At 37.9% G+C, this 24,551-nt stretch overlaps 1 protein-coding gene across 2 annotated transcripts in view; it reads right to left on the bottom strand.

The window, feature by feature from the left end:
- Positions 1–23,001, bottom strand: part of RNF43 (ring finger protein 43) — a gene marked incomplete at both ends in the record, with an annotated part of 58,525 nt that extends 35,524 nt beyond the window's left edge. The window contains one exon of one of the 2 annotated variants that reach the window (XM_080680046.1): positions 22,641–23,001. In XM_080680046.1, coding sequence (XP_080536172.1) covers positions 22,641–22,892 — 252 coding nt within the window. The remainder of the gene's footprint in view (positions 1–22,640) is intronic. The other variant, XM_080680045.1, reaches the window with a different exon arrangement.
- Positions 23,002–24,551: the final 1,550 nt, after the last annotated feature.

The raw sequence follows: 24,551 nt of genomic DNA, 5'->3' as shown, positions 1-24,551 counted from the left end.
ACATAGCAGGTCCTCAGATAGCAGCATTTTGTTCAACTTTGTTTCCTTATAATGTTGATGAGAGAGGAAAAAAGTCTGATTCCCAGCCAGGGCCACTGTGTGGAGTTTGCATGTTCTCCCCATGTCTGTGTAGATTTTCCCCAGGTGTTCTTGCTTCCTCCCAAAGATGTGCACATGAGGGTCGTTGGTGTGTCTCAATTGCTCCAGTCTCTCCGAGTGTGTGTGTGTGTGTGTGTGTGTGTGTGTGTGTGTTCCCTGTGACAGAAGGGTGTCCTATCCCACCTTGCACCCTAAACCGCTGGGATAGGCTATGGCCATCTGCAACTGGAATAAGCAGCGTGGGAAAGAATGACCTTATTTGTTTTTATTCATCTTTCTTAAATGTATGGATGGTTCACATTTATTAGCTGTTTAACTTAAAAGTGTCTTGGGTCTTTATTTAGAAGTTTGGTGATATTTTTGTAACCGGAAATATGCCATAGAAACTTAACTCTTGTTTATATCAGTTAGCCTATGGTAACATTGGTTTCGTTATAAGTTGTTCCGCTTAAAGTCGCAGTTCCCAAGAACCCATCAGACATTAAGTGAGGATTCAATGTATAAGGCAGTCTACAATACTTCCAAACTTTGTTTTTTGGAGGGAGAATGTCTTAAGATTCTATCATTTCCTTCAGTTAAAGTAAGTGGGGTAAGTGCTAAGCTATTGTTCGTAAGGGAAAAGAGTCCTCTAGAAGCTTTACATTTGGGATTCTGGTGTAAGGGACAAAACCTGGGTCTTCGATGCTAACCTTGAATATAGTGAGTATAGGATTTTACTCCCTTGCTTATTTAAAACCTACGGCCTAATCTAAATTTCGCTCCTGCACAATGTGAACAAATGGCTTCAGCAACCATCGCCTTCAAACCAATCTGAACATCATTGAAAATATTCATCAACAAAGGATCTTCCGCAATTAAGATGTTTAGAATCCATTGTGCTTGGTTTTCCTGCACCATCTTTTGGAACCAGAGTACTCATTGGGGAGGCAGGTCTCATAACTCCACCTCGGCAAAATTCTACTCAGAAATGGTTCCATTTTCTAAGTGCCGAGAACACTCCACATGTGCCTGGCAAAATTAGCAATTTAATGAAAAAGGCAAAAGAAGAGGAGTGTGAAACATGAAGGAAAAGCAGCTAATTTTTTCAGCCATCCCCCAAACCCCCTCCCATCCGGCAACCGTCAAAATGTTCTCTGTATCTATGAGTCTGTTTCTGCTGTGTTTATTCGTTTATTTTGTTTTTTAGATTCAATTATTGATAGCTATGTATTTATTGCCACTTGATTGTTCCTATTTTTTTTTTTCTTTTTTGCTTCCAGCATCAACCAGGTACAGCATGAAGGAAATGAATGATTTAGTTATTGCTCCAAAGCTGAAAGTCTGGAATCAGTCATTCGGAGCAGGTTCCATTGTATGTCCCTGCAGGTCTTGGACCTCGCTGGCTGTGCACAGAGTACCATGGCTTCTATGGCCACAGTGGGGGCCAATGCTGGACGCCTGGCTTCTAAGCAAGAGAGATGAAAGGCTTCTAATGTAATAACTGACGGCCTCTCAGTGCCGTTTGAACTGTTTACAGACTGAGTTAACGATTACAGGCAATGTGTATCTTGGCCAGGTGCCCAAATTTCTTACCCACCCGCCAGATATTATCAAAGAGCCCTTCCATGCCTGGCTGGAGTCCTTCCAAAGCACCTCACAGAGATGCCGACACAAAAGAAGTGTTCAGAATGTGCTCTCTCTCTCCTGAGGCCAGAGCAAGGAAGTCAGAGTATCAGGCATGAATTAGGTGCCAGGGGCTCAGTTTCCAGGGCTGCTTAGGACTGGGGAAGGGGTCAAGGTCAGCACTGGGGCCAGGAGGGCCAGATTCTTTTCTAAGCAGTTTGGGAGGTATAGGTAAGAGTCTTCACAGCTGGCAGCTAGAGGGTGATGGGGGAAGGAATCAAAACCCTTGAGATGAAGCAGGAATCTGCACTACCCATGACACAGAGGCCCCACCACAGCAGATCTGTAAGGCTGGGTGGATTATGTGGGGGCAGCAGACAGAGGAGGGAGGAAAGTATATTGTTTTTCTGAGAGCAGTGTACAAGGTGAAAGAGAACATCACCTCGAGACTAAGATAGAATAAAAGACTTCAAAAATGATAGTAAATGAAGTTAGGGGGAGTTAAGAGGATACCTCTTTATTGGGGTGAGTCCCAAGAGACTGAATGGCATTGGTTAGAGCATTATCAAAATGTTTTTCACAGAAATACACAAGTATTAATCATGAGATATAATGGGAAACTGGCTAGCTTACGACAGAAAAACAGACACCACCAATAATGTCAATAAAGCTTTCTGGGGGCAGCAAATATTTAAAGAGCACTTCACCAGGGAGAACTGAGTCCAGTTATTATTTAATTCTGTGTTAACTTATGGACAACAAAAGAAGATAGAAGTGTCTACCATTTCTTTATAGGTACTTATTGGCCTCTGGATACAGTTGAAAGTGGAATAAAAGGCAACTCCTAAAATTAAGTCATTATGTAAGATAGTTAGTTGCACATTCACCCCAAAACTATTATGATTACTACAACTCTCTCAAAAGGAAACACCTGTCTTCAAAATCTAAGGAGGGGTTATATGACTTTTTTATTTTCATACATGGCTAGATGTTGAGAGAACAAATATAACTTATTGCAAAAGGCTCTCATAAGAAAATTTGAAGACAGTGGCTGTAATTCATGCTCTTTTATCCACATATGAATATAGTCATCATTGTTACATTGTTTCCTTGAATTTCCTTTGCAGCATCAATTGGATATGGTTATTCTATTCTCCTGTCCTAACTTGCTGGGTAACGTTGTTATTGTGGAGCAGCTGGTGACCCACCCTGTGTAGTGGGGGATAGGCCTTCATGTTCAAAGACTATTCTTCATACTGTCCACCTTGAGGTGGAGATGAACATGACATCACTCTTTTGATGACAGTGTAGGTCAGGAAACTGATCAATTAGATTTTTGAGGTTCATTGTAATGTTTTATATTTTCTGCAACAGACCACAACCCATGTGCACTTACTTGCACTATGCTTTGAACAGAAACACAATTGGATACTGTTAAGTTGCTTCATAGAAGCACTTCTAACATTTTCTAGGCTCCCATCTACCGGGGATACTTTTCTCTCCTGGAAAAAGATTAGCATTCTGTTTGATTCTTAGAAGTCAAAATCTTGCTTGCACTGAAATTGTAGAAAGAATATGAGTCAGCGATAAGCTCGAGAGGTGAAACTACAAAAGTAAATCCTATCAGTTGATAGTGAATTTTATGAAGAAGTTCCAGATAATCCCTTAGAATTTGGTCCCACACTCTTCTAGAAAATAGCCTCAAAGAGGGAAGAGAACATGTCTCCTGCCTCTCTCTATAGGTGGTTATCAATGACTTGATATCAGAAAGAACAAAGAAAAGTAATGCATTAGATATTGTGCAAATGGAGAGAGCCAGGGCAGCGTGGCTTAGCGTTTGAGCATCGACCTATGAACCAGGAGGTCACGGTCCGATTCCTGGTCAGGGCACATGCCCTGTTTGTAGGCTCGATCCCCAGTGTAGGGCTTGCAGGAGGCAGCTGATCAATTATTCTCTCTCATCATTGATGTTTCTATCTCTCTCCCTCTCCCTTTCTCTCTGAATCAATAAAAAAATATATTTTTTACAAACAAATGGAGAGAAATAATTTAGAAAGCTACTAAGGAAACAGAAAAAATCAAGTGAGCAAGAACTTAGAGGGTGATGTTTACTTAACATCACAGAAACACAACATTGAACAATCCAACACACACAGCGTGGGTGAAAGAGCACACCTGGAGTACTTACTGTCCAAAGTTAGAGCCCTCACTTTGTACAAGAGATTAACGCACAAGAAGTTTAAAGCAGGCCGACAAAAGGATAGGTGGACTTGAGATGATTCACTGGGAAGGGCAAGGGCCACCTAGACGGAACACTTTGAGGACAACAACAGGAAGGCTAGAGTGCAATAGCTACCTCCGCTGTGACTGGAGTAGTCCAGATGCACTGGCTCCACTGGAGCAGCAGCTGTGTCTTTGAACTTTAGGACTCTTGGGGGCGGGGAGAATGGCCCTCTTTCATCCTCCCAACTACTCTCACCTTCAGGTTGTGAAAATCTATGGACACACAATGGTTTAGCTATTTTCCAGATATTCCACCTTATCTAGGGAGCCAAAACCCTACCGCAGCATTCCCCAAAGTGGGGCATGGTGCTGCGCAGGCAAGTCTATCAGGAGGAAAACAAAGTTCCTTATCAGTTTTCCACATAATCAGTTTGCTTGCACAGATTGACAGTATATGGAAAATAGATAAGAAACCCTGATTTCCTTCTTCAGGAGATTACTGCTACAACCTCTCTGCCTTCAGGACCTAACAAAACTAGCAAATATTAAACAGGATCTGGAATTCCTTTGGGGAAAAATATAAGGTGATGGCTTTGAGGCAGCCAAATGGTCTGTCAGAGCATGACCTTATCTAAAGATTATGGCAAGGGTATTGCCAATATGAGGCAGCATAATGTGACGGTAAATTCCCTAGCTGTGAACATACACATGATTCAATTATTTCAGAGGTCCGGATCCATGGTAAGATCCAAACCTACTATCATAGCAGTAGCCATGAAGTCAGTCCTTCTTTAGGGGGCTACTTCATTATTATGCTACTTGAAACAGTCACAGCTCCCTGATAAGTAAACCTATCATGACAATGAAATCAGAAAGCCATAAAGCACAAAAAATCTCAAGAACATTCTTTCAGAATGGAGATCATATAACTTAGTCCCTCACCATAAAGATAAAATGTTAAACAAACTAAAAAAATAAATAAATAAATAGACTGGTTCTGCAGCTTAAGAAAGAAAGGAAATGTGGTTTCTCTAGCTAAAGATTTTCTAGATGCTCCAGAAACAGCTGCTCAGAAACTACTTTCTAAACAAATGGCAAAAGCATGAGTCTAAACATTTCATCAACATATTACAATGAAGTTCTCTAGGAAGCTGCCTTACCGTTAAGGACAGAGAAAACCACAGATGCTGTGATTTCAATCCTTCTCGTTCATTTTCTGTATTTTGTCATTTTCTTTAAAATCTAATCTTTCATTTGCTAGGGAGGTAAAAAGGATCTTTTTCTGATGGGAAGACACAGCTGTCAGCATGTAACCTGACATGCACTTGGCTGTTAACGCAGCCTGTAGAAAACTGTCTCCAGGTGAACAATAGCAGCAACACACCCATTGACTCAACAAAATAATGGTTATTTTATGACATTTACCAAACACATACAGTGAACTTGGTGCAGTACATGGTATAGAAGGGAACAGGCCCAACCAAAGTAAGACCAACAGAATATGGAAGATACAAAAGTGATAAATTGCCATAGTGAGAAGAGACAGTTAATTTGACAGTGGGCACAAATTTTTTTAATGACCCCAAATGAAGATGAGAGAAAAGAAACAGAAATTCTTAAGGAGAAAAATAGCAAACTGAACTAAAGAGAGATAAATGAGCAGAGCATAAAAGGAAAGAAAAGAAACTGAGCTCCAAAGTGCTGAATTTGAGACAAGGCTGAAACAGAGAGCAGGACATTGTTTGTGAAGAGATTAGACATGATTGTTTCCTACTAGATGAACTTCACTAAAATTACGAATACAGAGAGGGGAGCTATCCTAAGGTTATCCATTTTGCATGTGACCATTTTTTCAATAGGTGAAATTTCAAAGGCCACATATCAATTTGGCTTCAGAGTCTCCAAAGCCAGCCATTTTCAGAGGCTTGTCCAAGGTTTGCTGAAAGGAAGTAGCGTCCCCTAAAGGTTTGAAAATAAGCATTTAGAATATATATAGCTCTAGCCAGTTTGGTTCAGTGGATAGAGCATCGGCTTTCTAAGGGCACATGCCCAGGTTGTGGGCTCAGTTCCCAGTAGGGGGCATGCAGGAGGCAGCCAATCTATGATTCTCTCTCATCATTGAGTTTTCTATCTCTCTCTCTCCCTTTCCCTTCCTCTCTGAAATCAATTTTAAAAATATTTAAAAAAAAGAATATATACATATATAGTACATTCCATATTTATGGTCTGCATAGAATATGAATACTATATCCTATATAATAAGAGAGAAATATGCTAATTATCTGTTACACCGTGAGGCGTAACGACTGACCGCATAATGACCAGATCACGGATCTGCAGGAGGGTGGGGCAGCGAACTACAAGTGGGCAGTGGAGAGCTACAGGAGGGGGCAGGGCAGCAAGCTATGGGGGTGGCGGGGGGAGCTACAGGAGTGCGGGACAGCGGGTGGAGAGCTACAGGAGGGCAGCAGCGACCTACTGGCGCACAGATTCATGTGCAGGGCTACTAGTATTATATATTTATTTGTAAGTACATATAGTATACTAGTGGCCTGGTGCACGGATTCATGGACATTGAAAGGAAATTAATTAGAAGAAATATTTTAATATCGCTATTCACCCTTTCTCTATAATAGGAGTGTCAGAAATGAAAGAAAATTAGTAAAATGTATATGAAAATAATATATAAATTGATTAATAAATAAACAATAATATGATATAACAACAACAAAGACATGATATAAAAACAACAAAAACAACCAAATTCATGATCAACAATGACAGATCAAAGCACACATGTGTGATTGGCGCCAGTGAGAGCTTTATATGTATTGCACATGCACAAGTCAACATTTATTTTTAAATTGCCAGTGCATGTCATATGTACCAGCTGGTAGGTCAGTCAGACAGTCAGATGGACAGTTAGTCACTTATCCTTTTATATATATAGATATTTATGTGTATATACACAGAAACACATATGTTACCATAGTAGTCTCAAGGTGGTTGCTTTCACATGATGTTAATTTTAAATAATTTTGTATTAGTAGTTGGCATCCTTATCTTCAATTTCCTAGAGTATCTGTTGAGTTCCTTTGGTTCTGATGAAAACTTTCAAATTATTTTTCCTACTTTACATTTATGTGGGGAAAGCTAGGTTTAGAAATTTAAAAATCTGTATGTAGAGATACATAAATTACGGTAGGGATTTAAGAAAACAAACAACTGAAAAACTAGAGGGGAAAATATACGTGTGTATAAGCAAGTTTTATTGCAGGAAAACCATTTAAAGTCTAAAGCAAATAATTCACCAACTACGGTTATGAAAAATATGCCCTTTTTTACACAACAACATAGCAACCCCACAGAAGCATTTTCAAATACAGCTGTCAACCAGGGAATTGGATAGTCTGATTAGCAAAAGCCCTTGAATATACAAGTCACAAAATAAAAGTTTGTGATTTATTTAGCTTTCCAAGGATAAGCAGGAACTCCTTTTGAAAAATTTAATCTATACTAGTGAAGCCCTTTCTAAAACGTATTGGTGTACTTTCTTGAGTAAATACATTATACTGAAGATAATTAACCTTTATTTGGTATGTTTGGTCTCTTATAACACTGCAAGGATATCATTATTGTCATCTTTAGTATTAAATAATTTACATTCTGAAGTATAGGAGATAGTGCTGAACTTATGTTGCCCCTAGAAAGTCCCTAGGAAACTCTTGTATTATTTGTTTTTTAGATCCTTTATATCTGCTTATTTTTTAAAATTTATCTCTGACTCATAAGCACAGTACAGAAAAAAAAATCCCAGTTAACTTGGTATTTATTCTACTTGATAAAATTTCTTATAAAAACTCTGGTTCTAGCCCTAACCAGTTTGGCTCAGTGGATAGAGTGTAGGCCTGTGGACCAAAGGGTCCTTGGGTTCAATTCCGGTCAAGGGCACCATACCTCGGTTGCAGGCTACTCCCCGGCCCAGGTCCTGATCAGGGGGTATGCAGGAGGCAAGCAATCCATGTGTTTCTCTCACATCAATATTTTTCTGTCTTTTCCTCTCTCTTCCACTCTCTCTAAAAATCAATGGAAAAATATCCTCGGGTGAGGATTTAAAAATTTTTAATGAATAAAAAATAAAACTCTGGTTCTAAGGTAAAGAATAGAATTGGAAATAAAAATTCAAATGATCAGATATGAAATTAACTTTGCCACCAAGGTTGCCAAATTTGAACAAGGTATCCAAAGACTGAACCGTTTGCCTTAAACACATTTTCAGACATTCCAACCATAAAAATGGAGGCTGGCAGTCATTCATTTTTAACACCCCACTGCTTAGGATCTCAAGACTTTGTCCAACAGCCTCAATAAATGTATAAAGATATCAAGAGGTAAAGGTCAAAAAAGGAACCATGAACATGAAACAAGGCCGCTGGAACTGATCCAAAACATCACATGCTGGGTTTTCCTTTTTCATGAAAATAACAGTGATACTGAGTGTTTATCCATACCTTCCCTTCAAGTGCTTTGCAGACTTTCTTTCACTGATCTTTATTAGGTCTCGGGAAGAAAACTGTTTTCCCCAAGAAGTACCATCAGGCAGGGAGGACGCTTCCCAAAACCAATAGAAGGGAAATATTTGCCTCTCTCCATCTTCCCCCATACCCACTTGTCTTCTGCCTCCCACTATGCTATCACACTCTGACTGAAATGGATTATAATACCCTGCAAGCGTTGAAAGGATAATAATGGTAAATGAGTTGGTTTCTAAAAAAGCTATGGCTCCGTGTGTTTAATCATAACAGGGAAGAGGTAAGTAGATGAGAAAACCCATAATTACCTTTATCCCATTATTTACCTATTTGGGGAGGCGGGGGGGGGGTACTTCAAATTGGTAAAGTTACAGTATGAAAAACAGATTTTCCATACTGCAGAACATTATTAGTCTCTGAAATGACTCGAGGGATGATCTTTACCTCAGAATGATTTCTGGGCCACAAATATTTGGTAGGTGTTATGACTGAAACTGCTTAGTCTCATCTTGATCTAATACTTCTCAGATGGGGAACTGGGAGGCTCAGGGACTTGTGGGATAATTTCCAGGTAGGTTATAGAACCTTATCGGCCGAGCTTCAAAGAACTACATGTTGGGGCCAGCATAGCATGAGTATAATGAACTGGGTAAATTAGTTCCCTTCACAATCCTGAACTCCTTGCCTTTGAGCCCTTAGAAAATGGCTGCAAAGGTGGACAGGAAGCTGAAACTTCAGCATTCTGAGCAATTCTTTCAGGGTCGCAGCAATTAAAAGAAGACTCCAAAATTTCAAACTGGAAGAATGTAGAATGGTTCTAGGATCCCTCTGACTCTGAGAAGTAAAATCTGAGGAAATAGCTGCTTTGTGTTGTGTCAGTGATCATGGAAGGACACGAATGGGCTTACCAATGTAGAACAACCACTTGTACAAAGATCCAGGGAGGGCAAGTGATTCACCCTGGCACAAGCAAGGCGGTAACAGAACTTAAGTCCCACCCTAGAACCTATACACTATTAGTCATTCTCTAAGACACTAAGGCTACTTATTACCACATTATGGTAACATTTAATCAGTCCTTTGGCCCGCAAAATTTGGAATTAAAGCTTTGTCTTTTTAGCTATGTAAAAAATACAAGTGGTCTTGCCTCGTTATTTTAAGATAATGTCAAATTGAATTCAAATAGGTTAACTGGGCCCAAATCAATAACCCCTAAACTTAGTATTTCTTACAGTATTTAGGTGGATAAGAAAGAGTTCAAGTCTAATTATTATTGATAACAATAAAACCTTACCTTTGCAATTTTCAAAGACACTTCTCATACGTTATTTCATTTCACATAGGCAGACTATTTATTATTATTATCCCCATTTTATTCATGAGGACACAGGCTCAAAGAGGTTAAGCAATTTTCCTTAAGGTCATAAAGCTAAGAAGGATCAGAGCTGACATTAAAACATGACTACTGAGAGCTCTTTTCACCGTAAGATGTTGCAACTCACTTTAGAATGCCCTTTATGCCTTATTATCATATTATATCATTATATGTGGATACTGTGCAAAGAGCACTATTTGATGGGCACATTATCTTCAATTATCTGATTGGTGATAGAAATTATGTTCTTAGGCCAGAAGGCTTCCAGTTATACATAAAGTTAGAAGATAATGAAGCAACTCTATCCTAAGGGAACCCAAGAAATACTCTGATAATTCAAAAGGAAAAACGTCCTCATTAAGGAAGTTAGATTGCTTCTGAAACAATTGCCCAATCAGAGAACATTCAACTGGTGGCCAATAAGGGTAACCTACATTCCTGGGAAAAGGAAAAAAGGAGCAGGGACAAAGGTAGGTTCTCACTCCTGGAAATGCTGCTTGGTGTTCTAATGTTGGAGATATGTCTATGGTCTCTTCTGGACAGATCATACTCTCCTCCATGTTTACTAGAGACATAAATGCACAAGGCAATTTCCAAATACTAAATTGCCAAATGATTCATTTTCATTAATATATCTGCACCAAAAAACCTTGAAACCCAAGTGAACCAGAAATTTACATCCTCTCCATTTGATTACACAGTAAAATAATCACTGGATGCAATGCAAAAACTACCTTACAAGTCAATGGGAGAGCTAGTACTAGTCGTTCTGCAATTGGGATATCCAAGTGTTGGGATATGTGCACCCCCTGCTTAGGTGCCAAATACTAGACAGTTTCTGGGTAGAGTTTGGCTACAGGAGAAAATCAGATCTCCTGGCAGCACTTACAAGGCAGGTGCAGTCATATAGAACTTGACTTTTGATTCCATTGTCTCCGTCAGGACAGGTGGTTTGGTAGAAGTATGGAATCCTGCCAGACAGGCTCCAGCTCAAACTTCTCTTTAGAAACAAAACAATCAAAATGGAAACAAAATGCCAAATCCTGTTCCATACCTTGAAGACTAATATTGTTGAAACACTAGGGCATTTTATACAATAACACTAATTTGGTTCAAGCATACATCAACTCAGGAGAAACAAGATGACAAAAATGAAAGGTCAATTGCAGGTTGGGCTCTTCCCTTATAGTTCAGTTTCCTCCCTAGTCCCCTACATAAGCTGAAGGGACACTTACATTTCAGTGAAATTTACACATAAATTCTTGGTGTGAAAAAACTCCCCAAACTGTAATCTAAGGCCTACACAGGCAAGCTGGCATTGCTGAGTGGAACAAAAACCTTCGGCAAATCCTGCCTACCCCACACATGCTCACTTACCCTCCTAGAACAAAATGGTGCATTGAAAATTTTGTGAAACTTGGTCAGTTGATAATTGCATCAAAGAGACTGTCTTTCTCTAAAACATAACTAGAGCATGTTATTTCAGAACAGAGTAACACTAAAAAGGACTGTTTCTGGTGGCAAAGACAGGCAACGGACAATTTTACCAAGTCTGAATCAGAGCAAGCCTTTGCGATTAATGATGGGGGCTCCTAGCCACCACAAGGACAGCAGAGAAGGCGCTGAGGAAGAGTGCTCAAAGAATCTCTGTGGGGGCACTGTAGCTGCCACTCTTGGAAATTGTGAGCATTTCTGGTGTTCTTGGAATTCTTATTTCCAACCACTACTTTGTGGTTGCAATGAAGGGATAGGAAGAGATTGGACGTCTTTACTTTCTTCTGTTCATAATCACAGAGCCAAGATTAAAATGAGAAGAATGTACTTTGCCTGGGGCATAATTCTGCCTGCATCTGTCCTACCCATCACTTTATTTTTCCTAATTCTTGTTTTGGTTGTTAATTTGCTCGAGGAAGGAAAGTTAGATCATCTATAAAGGGGTTCCAGAAAAGCTTGGAAAAATTTGTGGATTCAGAGGAGGATATTTAAGAAGGAGCCATAATCTCTGAGAACAACGCCCTATAAATGTCCCGAAGCGCAAGAACCAAAATATTAAATGAATCATTGTTCTTACCCAGAAAATAATTTCTTAAAGTTACAGTCTTAATTCTCCCTAAATGACAAATGGTCTATTCAGGCCCCAAAGATGAGGCTGTGAAGCCAGTATTTAACGTGGTTGTGCCTCTTTATGCCTGACTCAATCAAACAGTTTAAATCCAAAAGTAAGTTCCTCCTTCATTTACCTGCCAAGACCTGAGTTCAGGCCCTCGGGGTGCAGAGGTTTTCCTTTGTGGGTGAAAATGACATCATCAGAGACAGTAGGGTATGCAGGGAATGTGGCTCCCAACATTGTGATATCAACTGCCCTGGGAGCTGAAGTACTGAAGGTTAAAAAAGGTGTTGTTATTGTTGTTTCAAGCTTATTGTTAGAATCTAATGTTTCCCAATATTAGGTTTTAAAAGAGCAGGTAGAGGAAGGGTACTTCTTCCAGTAATAACCTCAAGAACTGAACTTAGAAGTTAGGTCCACACAGAGCTTAGGGGCATATCTTAGGGGTATATCCAACCAAGGAAGAGCAGAGACTTAGTTATATTAGGCTCTCTCCCAGCTCTGAGATGAGTATATTCTTCGGGGGACTTGCTAATGTTGCAAGTTTGCATTCAAAGTAAATTCTAGGCACTCACATAATCCCCCAGTCTCCTCTGAACTTTCTTTGATGTCCAACAACTAAGGACAAGAATCTTTGATTATAAAACAATTTCTCTGGCTGGAAGAAAATTCTTTGCAGGGCGTAAATAGCAAGAGAAAGAAAAGATTTTTCTGAAGTGCAAACTAGTTGGAAACCCCCTGGGGAAAGAATCTGATTCCCAGTCTTTGAGAGGACCGGGCCTGCCTGTACAAGCTGCCTTTGCGGCAGGCCTCTAAGAAGACGCTTTTGTGTCTACTGTATGGCCCTCAGCAACAGCAGCAGCCCTTCCGCGCTTTTTTTCTTTCTTTTTTTTTTTTTCCCCTAACAGAAGTTTTCCAACTCCAGGGACAAACAATGCAAAAAGTCACGCTTTAATAACAAGGCGTAGTTCCTAATCAGATGGCCCCATTTCTACTCCTTCCAGACGCCTCCAGATGCTGACACACTAGAGCTCTAACTCCCCACCGCACATATCTACTAGCTGTTCTGAAATCTTATTTCTAATGAAATTATTCAGCTTATCTCTAAAAATTCAACTTCATAAAGTATTTTAGGATCAGATGCATCCTCCTCCTTCTACTACTATGGCCCTTTCCAAAGATGCAGATTCGCTTAGATGTAGGTTTGTGATGGAAGTGATTGAAGTCAGTGTGGTTTGGCCACTGGGGCAGCCTTGATGAAGGATTTGGAATAGGGGTCCTCAATCCAGTACAAATATTTTAAAATAGAAAACTCCAGAGAAACACTCCTTTTTGAGTGTGTTAACTGAATGTAAAGACAGTATAGGACCAGAGGAATAGGAGTGCAGCTGAGTCTGATGCTTCGTTTTGCTTAGTTGTGTGACTTTAAGTAGTTTGGTCAGATTCTTTTGTACCAATTACCAAACAAACTTTATCTCAGGGAAAAGAAGTAAGTAAGCAAGTTACATGTCCCTTTAGTATACTATTTCTAGAAAAGCATAAGCTCTAAATGTTTAGAGTTGTTGGGGTGTTGAACACACAATACAATATACAGATGATATATTATAGAATTGTACACGTGAAACGTATATAATTTTATTAACCAGTGTCATCCCAATAAATGCAATAAAATTTTTTTTAATTAAAACATTTAAATATATAAATGCTTAGAGCTGGAAAGGATCTTAAAGATTATTTAGTTACTTTACCAACTGGACCCCAACAGATGAAAGGTTAAGAGACCTGCTTTTACTTTTTAATGGACAAAAATCACCTATGGACTATTGATATAACTAAAGGGGACAACTACATTCCATATCATCTCTAATGATAATTTTAAAATATATATATACATATATATGATGTACACCATCCAGTTTACTAACTTTAGAGCAAGTAATAACCTAATGTCATAACAGATATGTACGTTCTTCTTGAATTGGTCTTTATATCCTTCATATAATATTAAAACCAACAAATTTCAGAGAATGGGAATAATAGATATTAATGACTAAAGTCAATAATTTAAAAAAAACCTTGGTGTTAAAAACAGATTTTGCTGAATCGAGACGGCATTCATATATTCTTCACATTCCACATAGTAATCCTAGTATTTATTTCTTCCTTATACAGTTTGTGAAGAATTAAAAGCGAGTCTGTGAGATTATCAGTTCAAACAGAATTCCCAATATGTTGGATTCTATTTACAGCTCAACTTTCTTTTTTTAATTTTACTATAATTTAGCATGAACTTCTTGTACATTTTAGAAAGTCAGTTTGCAATTTGAAAAGAAAGCCATGGTGTTTAGTTATTTCAACTTCTAAAGAAAACGCTACAGATGAGTATTATACATACAGGAATATTTATGCAGGCAATATTATAACCTCTAACTGGTAACAGAGAAAAATTAGAAGGTCTCACTGTTTGGGTTTAGTTTTCCTCTAGCTTTAAGTTGCCTGGGTTAAAAATTTATATTTTTTGTTTTTTCTTCAGTCATTGGGGATACCTTGAGACAGGATTACCAAAGGCATTTGAATGATTCCTTAGAAAATGAAAATCAGCATTCTAATGTGTCTATGCCTGCACCCCTCATTTGGCATTCATCACATACTACCTTCTGCTGTTTAAGTTGAATCTCTCCATTGGGCTGGGCTATGGGGTTGTTCTTTGTGTTCCTATAGGACCTGCCACAATATGTGGTACACAGTAAGAGACCCACGTTAAAAGACATGGAGAGACTCCAATGCAGTCCCCACAGTCAGTAAGATTTCCAGCCTACACTTCATAAAGAGACTCAATGCTGTGCAGTGATTCTATGGCAGAATAAATCGCAGGTGTGCCACATGAAGTAACGCTAAGTTGTAGCAAGGTACTTTTTGTTTGTTCACTTGTTTTAAAGTATACCTTCTAATATGACTAGGGGCCAAGAGGAAAGAGACCCTATGGCAGTCTATAATATCTTCTTAATGGAATATTCAGGAGAGAAATATCTGGGGGCATCTGTTTTTTAATCTCCCTGCAATGACCCAAGACAATTTAAAATAAAGAAATAAGGTTTATTGAAAATACTGGCCAGTAAGATATGGCAGTTGATTGGTAGTTCTTTGACCGGCAAACCACTAATATCTCTGAGTCTATGTCTTCCTCTGTACAATGAAATGATTGAATTAGGTGTTTCTTCTAGCTTGAAATTAGATGATTATATTTTACAAATGGAATAGCCCATCCCTCTACCCCTCAACTCCCTCCCTGCCAAAAACCTGTATTTGACCCTTGGTATGGAAAACTGAATAGGACTTAATTCCAATATAAAGCCAATAAAGTCCTTCACAAAGTTTTAAGAAAAATACTTGACCACAAGAATTTTAAAGTCTGATAACCAATATGATTCTAAGTGGAAGATATATAAATAAATAAATAAATAAACAACATGAAACCTGAATCATGCAAAAAAAAATATTTATTTATTTATTTATTTATTTATTTATTTTTTGCAGTGGATAACACACAAGACTGTAGAAACGGTTTAGGGGGAAAATAATGGGAATCTGTAATCATTATTTAGTAAATACCAAGATTAGTAGGCATAACATTAAGGCTTTCAATTTCATCCAAATTTTCACTTAGTATTTGGAGAGCACATTTTTTTAAATTCACATAAGTAGATCTTTGTCAGATACCAATGTTTACATGTAAGGTGATCTTAGTTCAAGCTCATCTTCTTATAGTTCCATCATAATATTATCTGTCTGACTTCAAATAATGTATACAAATACTTTTTAATTAAGTAAACTGACAGTAAATTAGTTTTGAGAATTTGGTTTCATTTCTTGAAATAATTGGGATTATTCTAGGATGACAGCTTTTATTTTGGTGACCTCAAATTCCTATACGTGTTTCAGAGATTCTCAACTCACTGAGATTTTATGTACAATTGTATGGCCAATAACTTCCATCACATTCTCAGTACCCCAATAAATCTTTCTTGGAAAATCAAAATTTCCTAAAAAGCAAGGGTTGAACTCTTAAACCAAATAAATGCTGTGTAAAAATACTGTATAAAAGAGCACCTCAAACATATGGTTTACAATTTGGAAATAACAATCAGGGAGACACTGTTGGTAAGATAGAGGAGCAAATGAATAGATCATGCTATATCAAACCCAAAGCACTCAAAATAATTGACCTCATAGTCTACTTAAAATATGATGAGATAAATACATCCGCTTCATCCTCAAGTTATCCCCCAACTATCAGAGTTAGCACCACAATAATGTTCCTTAGTTTCATTCAATAAATATTTATTAAGTACCTACTATGATTCAGGCACTAAGTATATACTAAGGCACTAGTCCCAAGAATACAGCTCTGCACTAAAGAGACAATAATCCCTGCTTTCACAGAGCTCATAATCTATGAGGGGAGACTATAGAAGTAAAATATCACAGTATGTCACATGGCAATAAAAAAAAATAAAGCAGGGAAAAAGAATATGACTTAGGGGGAGTAGGAAGAGTCCTTTGGAATAGGATGGTCTAGACAAGCCTCACTAAGAAGGTATATTTGATACTTGGGGGTGACATTGGAAAGACTAAGAAGAAAATAACTGGGTATGATTGGGACTAGAAGTGGAAAGGCCCTGAGGTGGAAGTATGCCAGGTTTAACTGAAGGACAACAAGGAGGTCAGAGTGGCTGGCGTAGAGTGAAGGAGAGAGTAGGGGAAAGGTGGGGGTGCCAGGCCAGAACCTAAAGAGGCCTACAGCTCACTGTAAAGACTTTGGCTTTTACTCTAATTACAATTCTCAAAAGAACAATGAATGCAGGTCAGAGCATTAGCTCATAGTGCTTTTTGAGACATAAAGTTGGCAAACAGCTTCACCAATACTTTTTTGACTGAATTATCACATTGAGCAACATAGGTCCAAATAGAGGAGATCTTAACCATTGACAATATTTTAGCTTTTTAGGGTTCTCACTCAGGAGAATTGATCCCTGAGAAATCCACATCCTCAGATACCTTACAGATTGGATTACTCATCTACTTCCCACAAAGCAGACTGGGTCCATCTCTGTGCAACTTTGTTCTTGAATAATTTTACTTCCTTTCTCTTCCCCATTATATTTTCTTTTCTGTAAACTGAAGTAAATATCACCTGTTCTTATCTGGCTTGCACATATTAGTGAATCATTTTAAGCTTCTTGGAAGAAAATATATAAATTCAATGGAACATCATTATCACATTCTTCTCTAACAAAACCCTGTTACCACGTTTGGTTCTTGACAGGACATTTATAATAGTGCATTGGTCATTTGTAACATCTGTTTCCTCTACTATACTTAGCAATTTGAAGGGAATAAGAGAGAAGAAATAAAACAAAATAAAAGTTCCCAAAAAACACTTTGTGAAAAAATATAAAGACAAAACCTATTAAAAACAAACAAACCCAACCATATGCCCCAGGAATATCCTTAACACTGTATAAAAAGTAAATTATGGCTAATTTTTATAAAGAAAACGACAACATACACTTTACAAAAAAAAAAAAAAAAGGCAATGCCTACCCCCAGAGTCAGCTGACTGAACACCAGATAGACTGAGAGGGACAATAACAAGGGACACAGCTCATTCATTACCCACCGCTGACCACAGAAATTTACAAATTTGAACTCACAAAATCTTTGCGGCAATTAACGTGAAGTATGAAACTATTATCTATACAAATCTGTTTGATGGTTGCTTACAAAAGAGATATCTTCTCAACTTGAAAAATTCATTACAAATATCCTGCAGCTTCCTTCTCTCCTCTGGGTGCCAAGCCAAGAAGGCTCTGAGCTGGCACTGCAGAAGGCAAGTGCCTAAGATTGTTTGTGCACACAGAGGAATTACGTCTGTTGGTGTACTTCTGACTATGTTCCAAAGTCAATTATAAATTAAGTGGATTATCTGCACCTCAATTAACATAAATAACTGAGAGTTGACTGTACCTTGAATATGAATACTTCTTTTAAAGGCTGGCCTCAAAGCAAAATCACAAAACCTTTGAGATCTTTGTTTCCAATGAACTCTAACTGGAATAATGACAGGTAAACACATGCTGTTTCAAAGTTTATTATGTCAGGTTCCTATACTACATACTTTACTATAGACTGTTATAAAATGAAGAGAAAGACAATGAAAGTTGTTAAATTAAAACAGAGATACCCAGTAAGTAAACATTCTGCTTTACAAATACCTTTGCAAATGAAAACACAAATGAGAGAATAGAAGAAATACAGAGGTTATTAGAAGTTAGGATATTATGATTTCTGGATCAATCTCAGAGAATAATGTTCATCATTTTCATTCCTTTCTATTGTAGAAAGGAATTAATCATTTTTACAAAGCCTACCCTGGTGTTCTGTTCATCTATGGCATTCTTAGATGTATAGAGTCTTAGCGCAGGAAAAGCACCGGCTCTAGGATTCAAGTTCCAACTACACCACCTACTAACTATGGCCATGACCTTGGCAGATACTAACAGTTCGGGCCTCAGTTTCCTTATCTGTAAAGTGTGAAAAATAAAATACTGCATGAAGTTATTATGAAGAATAAACAAGCTAATACTTGTAAAGTTCAAAGCACAAGTTCGTTACACACTGTTATATTGCAATCCCTCAGTCTTACAGACACAGAACCTGAAGCCTCGAAAGGTGAAAACCTTTTTGTCCCAAATCACCCAGCTACTCAGTGGCAGCGTCAGAACTGAAAGTCAGTCCCTTGACTCACAGTTCAGTCACTTTATCAACTATAGTTTTGCTGTATAGCATTCTCTCTCTGGTTTTGTCCAGAACTTCTAATAGTAAAGTTTTCTCTCCCTCCTCAAATAATTCACTTCAGGACCCAACTACAAATAACGTGAAAAATGCAAAGTTGGGATAAGTAGGTGCTGACTGCTAGGTAAATTAAGGGGCAAGCAGAGACTTCGTGCAAGGGGGAGTTTGTCCAGGAGGTGCTCTCTGCTGCTGCCCAGATGCTAAACACCACGGCTCCCGTTGTAGCACTGAGGCCTCAGGGCAGTACATTCTAATCTTGATCATCACCTGATCCTGAGTCTAAGAAAATCCAAGACAACCAGCTGAGCAGGAAGAGTGTGACAGCTGAACTGGTGACCTCTCTATGCTACACTAAGATCCTCTAGCACTTTTGCTTCTTTTTTTTAATCGTGTTTTTATTTTCCAATTACAGTTAACATACGTTATTATATTAGTTTCAGGTGTACACCCCAGTGAAAGATTAATTTTGAGTTGTCCCTCTAATTAATAACATGTATGAATAAGGAACAAAAATGAGAAAGAAGATAGGACTGTAATCATTTTTACAAGTGGTAGCAACCATATTACTAGAAATAATACAAACAAGCCTTGAAAAGAGGTAAACAAACTAAAAAACTGCACAATTACACAATGTATAAGCTCCAGCATATTTCCCATCTACAGTGGTATAAACCAAGAGAAGAAGAATATATTCAAATGAAAAATAAAAACTGTAAGAAGTAATAACCACTATTATTTAGTCTTCTTTATCAGTCACTGCCAAGTAATTAGGAAATCTGAAAAGTTTTCTTGAAATTGATTTTTTTGGTCTCTCTTTTTTAATTGAGATAAAATTGACATGTAACTCTATATTAGTTTTAGGTGTACAACATGATTTGATATAGGTATAACATTGTGAAATAATTCCCACAATAAGTTTAGCTAACATCCATCACTACACAGAGTTACAAATATTTTTTGACATGTATTGGTGGTGGCTAGTTAGAAAAATACTGATTAGAATAGCAGTGGAAGGTTATCCTAAATATAAAAATAAAGTGGAAATACAGACAGAAAAGTAGAAAGAAACCGGAAGAAAGGAAGAGACAATGATTGTGGCAAATGCAGGGCCAACATAAGAAGTAGACACTTTCAAGACAACGGCAAACATGCACAGAGATGTGAAATGATACGGTATTGCAAAGAAGCAGCTCTTGGGTAAAAAAGAAAGAAAAAAATTAATTTGATCAGGGCTAAGATGAGGAGTTATGAAATGGAAGAAAATAGCAAAGGCAACATTTCCTCTTCTATGTTGACTTTCTTCTAGTATCCCAACAAGAATATTACAATTTAAAACTTTAAACATATCTTGGATATTACTGTTGGTAAAAAGAAACCCAAGCATAAAGGATTAGGACAAAAATTTGCCAAGGCCTGGCCTTCAATGTCCTTGTATATGCAGCCTTAGATGAAGCTGAGACAAGCAAAATTATTTCAGAGGAAATTCTATGGTTGAGCTAGAATAATTCATTCATAGGTAGAAGGACACATAGAATTATCCCAAACTCCTCAAAGCCAACAGAGAAGACTCCTTTGGATTTATGACACCAGGATACAGCTATCCACCAAGAAAGCTAACGTGCAGCAAAGCACACCTCCAGGAGACCCAAACGGAGCTCCAGTTAAATGGAAGCTTGGTTAACCACAGCTGAGTGATCCTGAGTTGCAGTGTAATCTGATAAGGAACGAACAGCGTGGATGCTAGAGGTGCAAAACCATGTGTCCCCAATTCTGAAAGAATTCATCAAATAGTGGATAAAGAACAACTGACGCTTATCATTCAAAAGGTTGTTTTTTGTGTTTTCATAAGCGACTACTCAGAAAATTTAGTAAATATTGTGGATTAAAATTAATAGACAATAAACCAGAAGCAATACTGAAAGTCTCCAGAGATTAATACTAGGCTAGCTTACAAATTTATTAATGGCCTAGAAGAAGCTTACATGGACAGAAAAGGTAAAGAAAGACCGAAAATTGCCAATGATGGAAACCATCTACCGTAATGACTGGAAGACCTTGCTAAATAACAGATACAATGAACTTCCCTCTTCACAAAATGAAGAAACTATACTTAAGAGTATACTAATAGGATCAACATTAACAGTTGAAAAAATTAGCAAATTTCACCAGGGTGAGAAAAAGAGAAGCTATAATAAATATTGACAAAATAATGAATGGCAAAAAGAATGCCAACTAGTGCCTCTTATATACTTTTTTCTTTGTGAATACACAGAAACTTTATGTAGAGCTTTATGAAAGAAGACAGAGTTTAAAATAAAAAGGACACTATTTTATGCAGTATACAATTAACCTACTGAACATGCTGCTGCCACAGGACATTAATAAGGCACAAACGTTCGTACATCTCCCAAACACCTCAGAGATCAAAATAAGGTTCTACAATTTAAAAAAGCTTTAGGGTAAAAAATTAAAATGGGGCACATACCTCATGATTCAGAGTATTAACTAGGCAAGTCAGAAAGGAAGTTTTCTTTCCAATTGTTCCAATTATTGTATTCAAAATTATTTAAGTTTCAACTTTAAAATGTACCTAATTCCATCCTAGAGTTCAAATTAAATGATTATACTCTTATCCAAAAATTATTATGCCATTTTTCCAGATACATTCTCTTCTCCTGTTTATTTTTCTAAATAGCAGGGCTGTCCATTTCAACCAATTCTTCTTCCACTTCACTTATCCCAGCTAACAGTCATGAAAAACCACTAAATCATACATGTAGAATTCCATGTTTGGAAAAGAGAGTTCTATAGTTTGTTAAATTTTCTCACTTTCTCTCTCAAAATAGACCAGAATTTAAATTCTTATAATATTTTGGTTCTGTTCATATCACAAAATAAAAATCTGAGCTTGGGTACTGAGATAAATCATATTTAACAACATTTTAACCTGTATCCAAGACCTACAGCAAGAGACAAATAAAATTTAACCAATAAACAACATCACTTTATGGAATGAGACACTGGACAGCCACATTAAAAAGGTACAGCCCTCTGGGCTCTATCTTCACCTGGGGAATGAGCAATTCTCCTGTGAAATGCTATGGCCCCAGTCAGTTCATAAATTCAACACATAAGGAGTTATTTCGTCTATGAATGAGTTATAGGCAAAATTCACAGCCTGAAAGCCTGAGAAGCTGTGTGCAAAAACTTTGTGGGTCAATAAAAAAACATATTAAATTTTTAAATTTTGAAAATAATAAAACAATGTGGAGACAAAACCGAAGTGACCAGGAGGCAAGTTGACCCCTTGTGTCCATTTTGTAATCCAGTCCTCTCCATTTTGGGCTTAGCAATAGGGTGCCACACGTGGTAGAAAGCCAGCCATAGCATTCAAGCTTGACTGAATTTTAAAAGTGACACAGTGATCAAATATGCTTCAGGGTGCTGCTGACCATTAAAATCAACCTTCTTAGTGCTCACTTCAAATTCAAACAGGGTATAAAGTACCATCCTCAATGAAATACTAGCCCATTTATTTCATCTATCAAAAAATTGTGTCCAGAATGTAACACTTGCAAAGAAAGGTCTTATTGTGCATCTTAAAAGGCAATGTAATAGCAGAGCTAAAAATAGCCAATGATCTTCTAAAATGTAGGATTTATATGTTTCTTCTTGAGTATAAAATAAGAATTTGCTTTAGAATGCCAATGAGGCAACATCACTGAAAGATGGAACAAATCAAAATCTAAGCAACAGAAGCCCCTGAATAGTATTTGGTTTGGGAGACAAAAGAAGAAAGGCATATTCCAAACAGATGGAAAGTGAAATAGAATAAAGGTATCCTTACCTGCATTAATTTTCCTTCTGCTGGAGTTATTTCAGCAACACCAGCAAACACACCTTCCAAAGTGAGATTCAGTTTTCCTGTAGGGTCCATTTTCAAGGGGATCACTCTGATAATAGCTTTCTGCTCTGCGGATCTTTCAGACTCCACCGCTGCTGCCAGTACCAGTCCTGTGCGTCCGAAGCCTGCCTGCAGGGTAGCCATCAGCAGCCAGGGCCAGAGGGCAGCCAGCTGCAGCTGGTGGCCACCACTCATGCTACCAGCTGCAGCAGTGCACTTCGGCCATACATACTGCTTCCACCAGCTTATACCAAACGCAGGTTCTCAGATCCAGACAAATGAAGGACGAGAGAATTTATGCTTCGGTTTCAGAAACCCAAGTCATAGTTTTGGCCCTTCCTTTTTCTAAAGTATATTCCCAAGAACAGGTGGCATTCCTGATCTGGCAGGGAAGAAGGTGCTTTCAGCCCACTTCTGCTTCAGGCATGTCATTTTCTCCCATCTTCACTATTATTGGTAAGATATCACCACTTCTCTGTGGAATTTCCAACTTTGCTTGAGATTGATTGTCACATCCTGATTTTTTTTTTTTTTTTATGTCAGATCTCTTGGTGCTGGTCTTCCATATGCATCAAGTTGTAGAGCCACTAAACCCAATGTTAATGAACAAAACAAGGCAAAGTAAACAACTAAGGCCATGCATTAAAGGTGAGAGTGAAAATCTCCAGCTTAGAAAATGAAGACATGGCCCTTTTTAAGTGACATAATTTGTCAGTGGTAAAAGGCTACAGATCACAGAGAATTTTTATTTTAAACAGGGAAGGAGAGAGAACATTTCAGGTCACACCTGGAGAGATAGCCAAAGATGCTACAACATGTATTCATAAAAGTTTATACACTGAACTGTATTTCGACGTGGCCAAAGTTCTAGGCCCGTTAAATTTAGAATATTTTTCATGAACTTAAAATATACTATAACTTTTAAATGTTCTACCAAATTTGCCTGTAAAAATAGGTGGTAATTTGTATGTCTTCACATATACAGGATAATCCTGAGCTTCACAACCATTTCCAACTTTCAAATGAGAAGACTATTTGAAAAGGTTAGCTTTCCAATTATTTTTCCCAGTTAAAAACTGTATTTCTATCTTTATTTTTCTTTCTCTCTTAGGGATTCCAGCTTGTATTCTCCTGCTTGAGAATGCCAAGCACTTTGATTTCCCATGAGATGCTTTTGGAAACTACTTTATTATCCCGATTTTATAATCTGTAATTTTCTAGGTTCATAAGTAAAACAAAGGACTATTCCTAACACGTTTTTAAATTCCTTGAGGGGGTGGGGTATAAAAGATAGGGGGAGTAAGGAGGTGATTAGTCTACAGGCTCTCAGTAAAATGCCCTGGAAAAGTAAAAAGCCTGAGCAGGGTAGATCGTGCAACTTCTAAGCCCACTTCAGAATTAGGGTCTCTGTACAAACAAAATCTTATTCTAAGATTTTAAAATGTGCACCCTTAAGTAAATATAAATGCACTCCAACCACAAAGCCCACTGTGTTCAGGGGTCAAATTTTTAAAATCGTATAAAGTCTTCAGAATAAGTGCTGAAGAGCCAAGCAATTGAACATGAACCTGTTATACAGATTCTTTTGCTGAGGCAGAGGGAGGGGGAAAAAAAGAATTTCAAAAGAAATCTGCAAACCTGTTGCGCTGTCGGGCCCACTGGAATCCACGGGGGTGAAACAAATTCAATTATGCTTTTATAGATCCTGCTCAAAAAAGATTTCAACAGTTTAACCAAGTACAGCTCATTCTTCCACCTTCTTACTCTGCAACCAAACCAAGCGCCCCACACTGCAGGTAGGTGCCGAGAAATTCCACAGCCTGAAAAAATAATCCATGCAGGTCAAAGGCAGAA

The sequence above is a fragment of the Plecotus auritus genome, assembly GCF_963455305.1.
Source record: "Plecotus auritus genome assembly, chromosome: 7".
NCBI classification, from domain to species: Eukaryota; Metazoa; Chordata; class Mammalia; order Chiroptera; family Vespertilionidae; genus Plecotus; species Plecotus auritus.
This window is presented reverse-complemented; position numbering and strand designations above follow the sequence as displayed.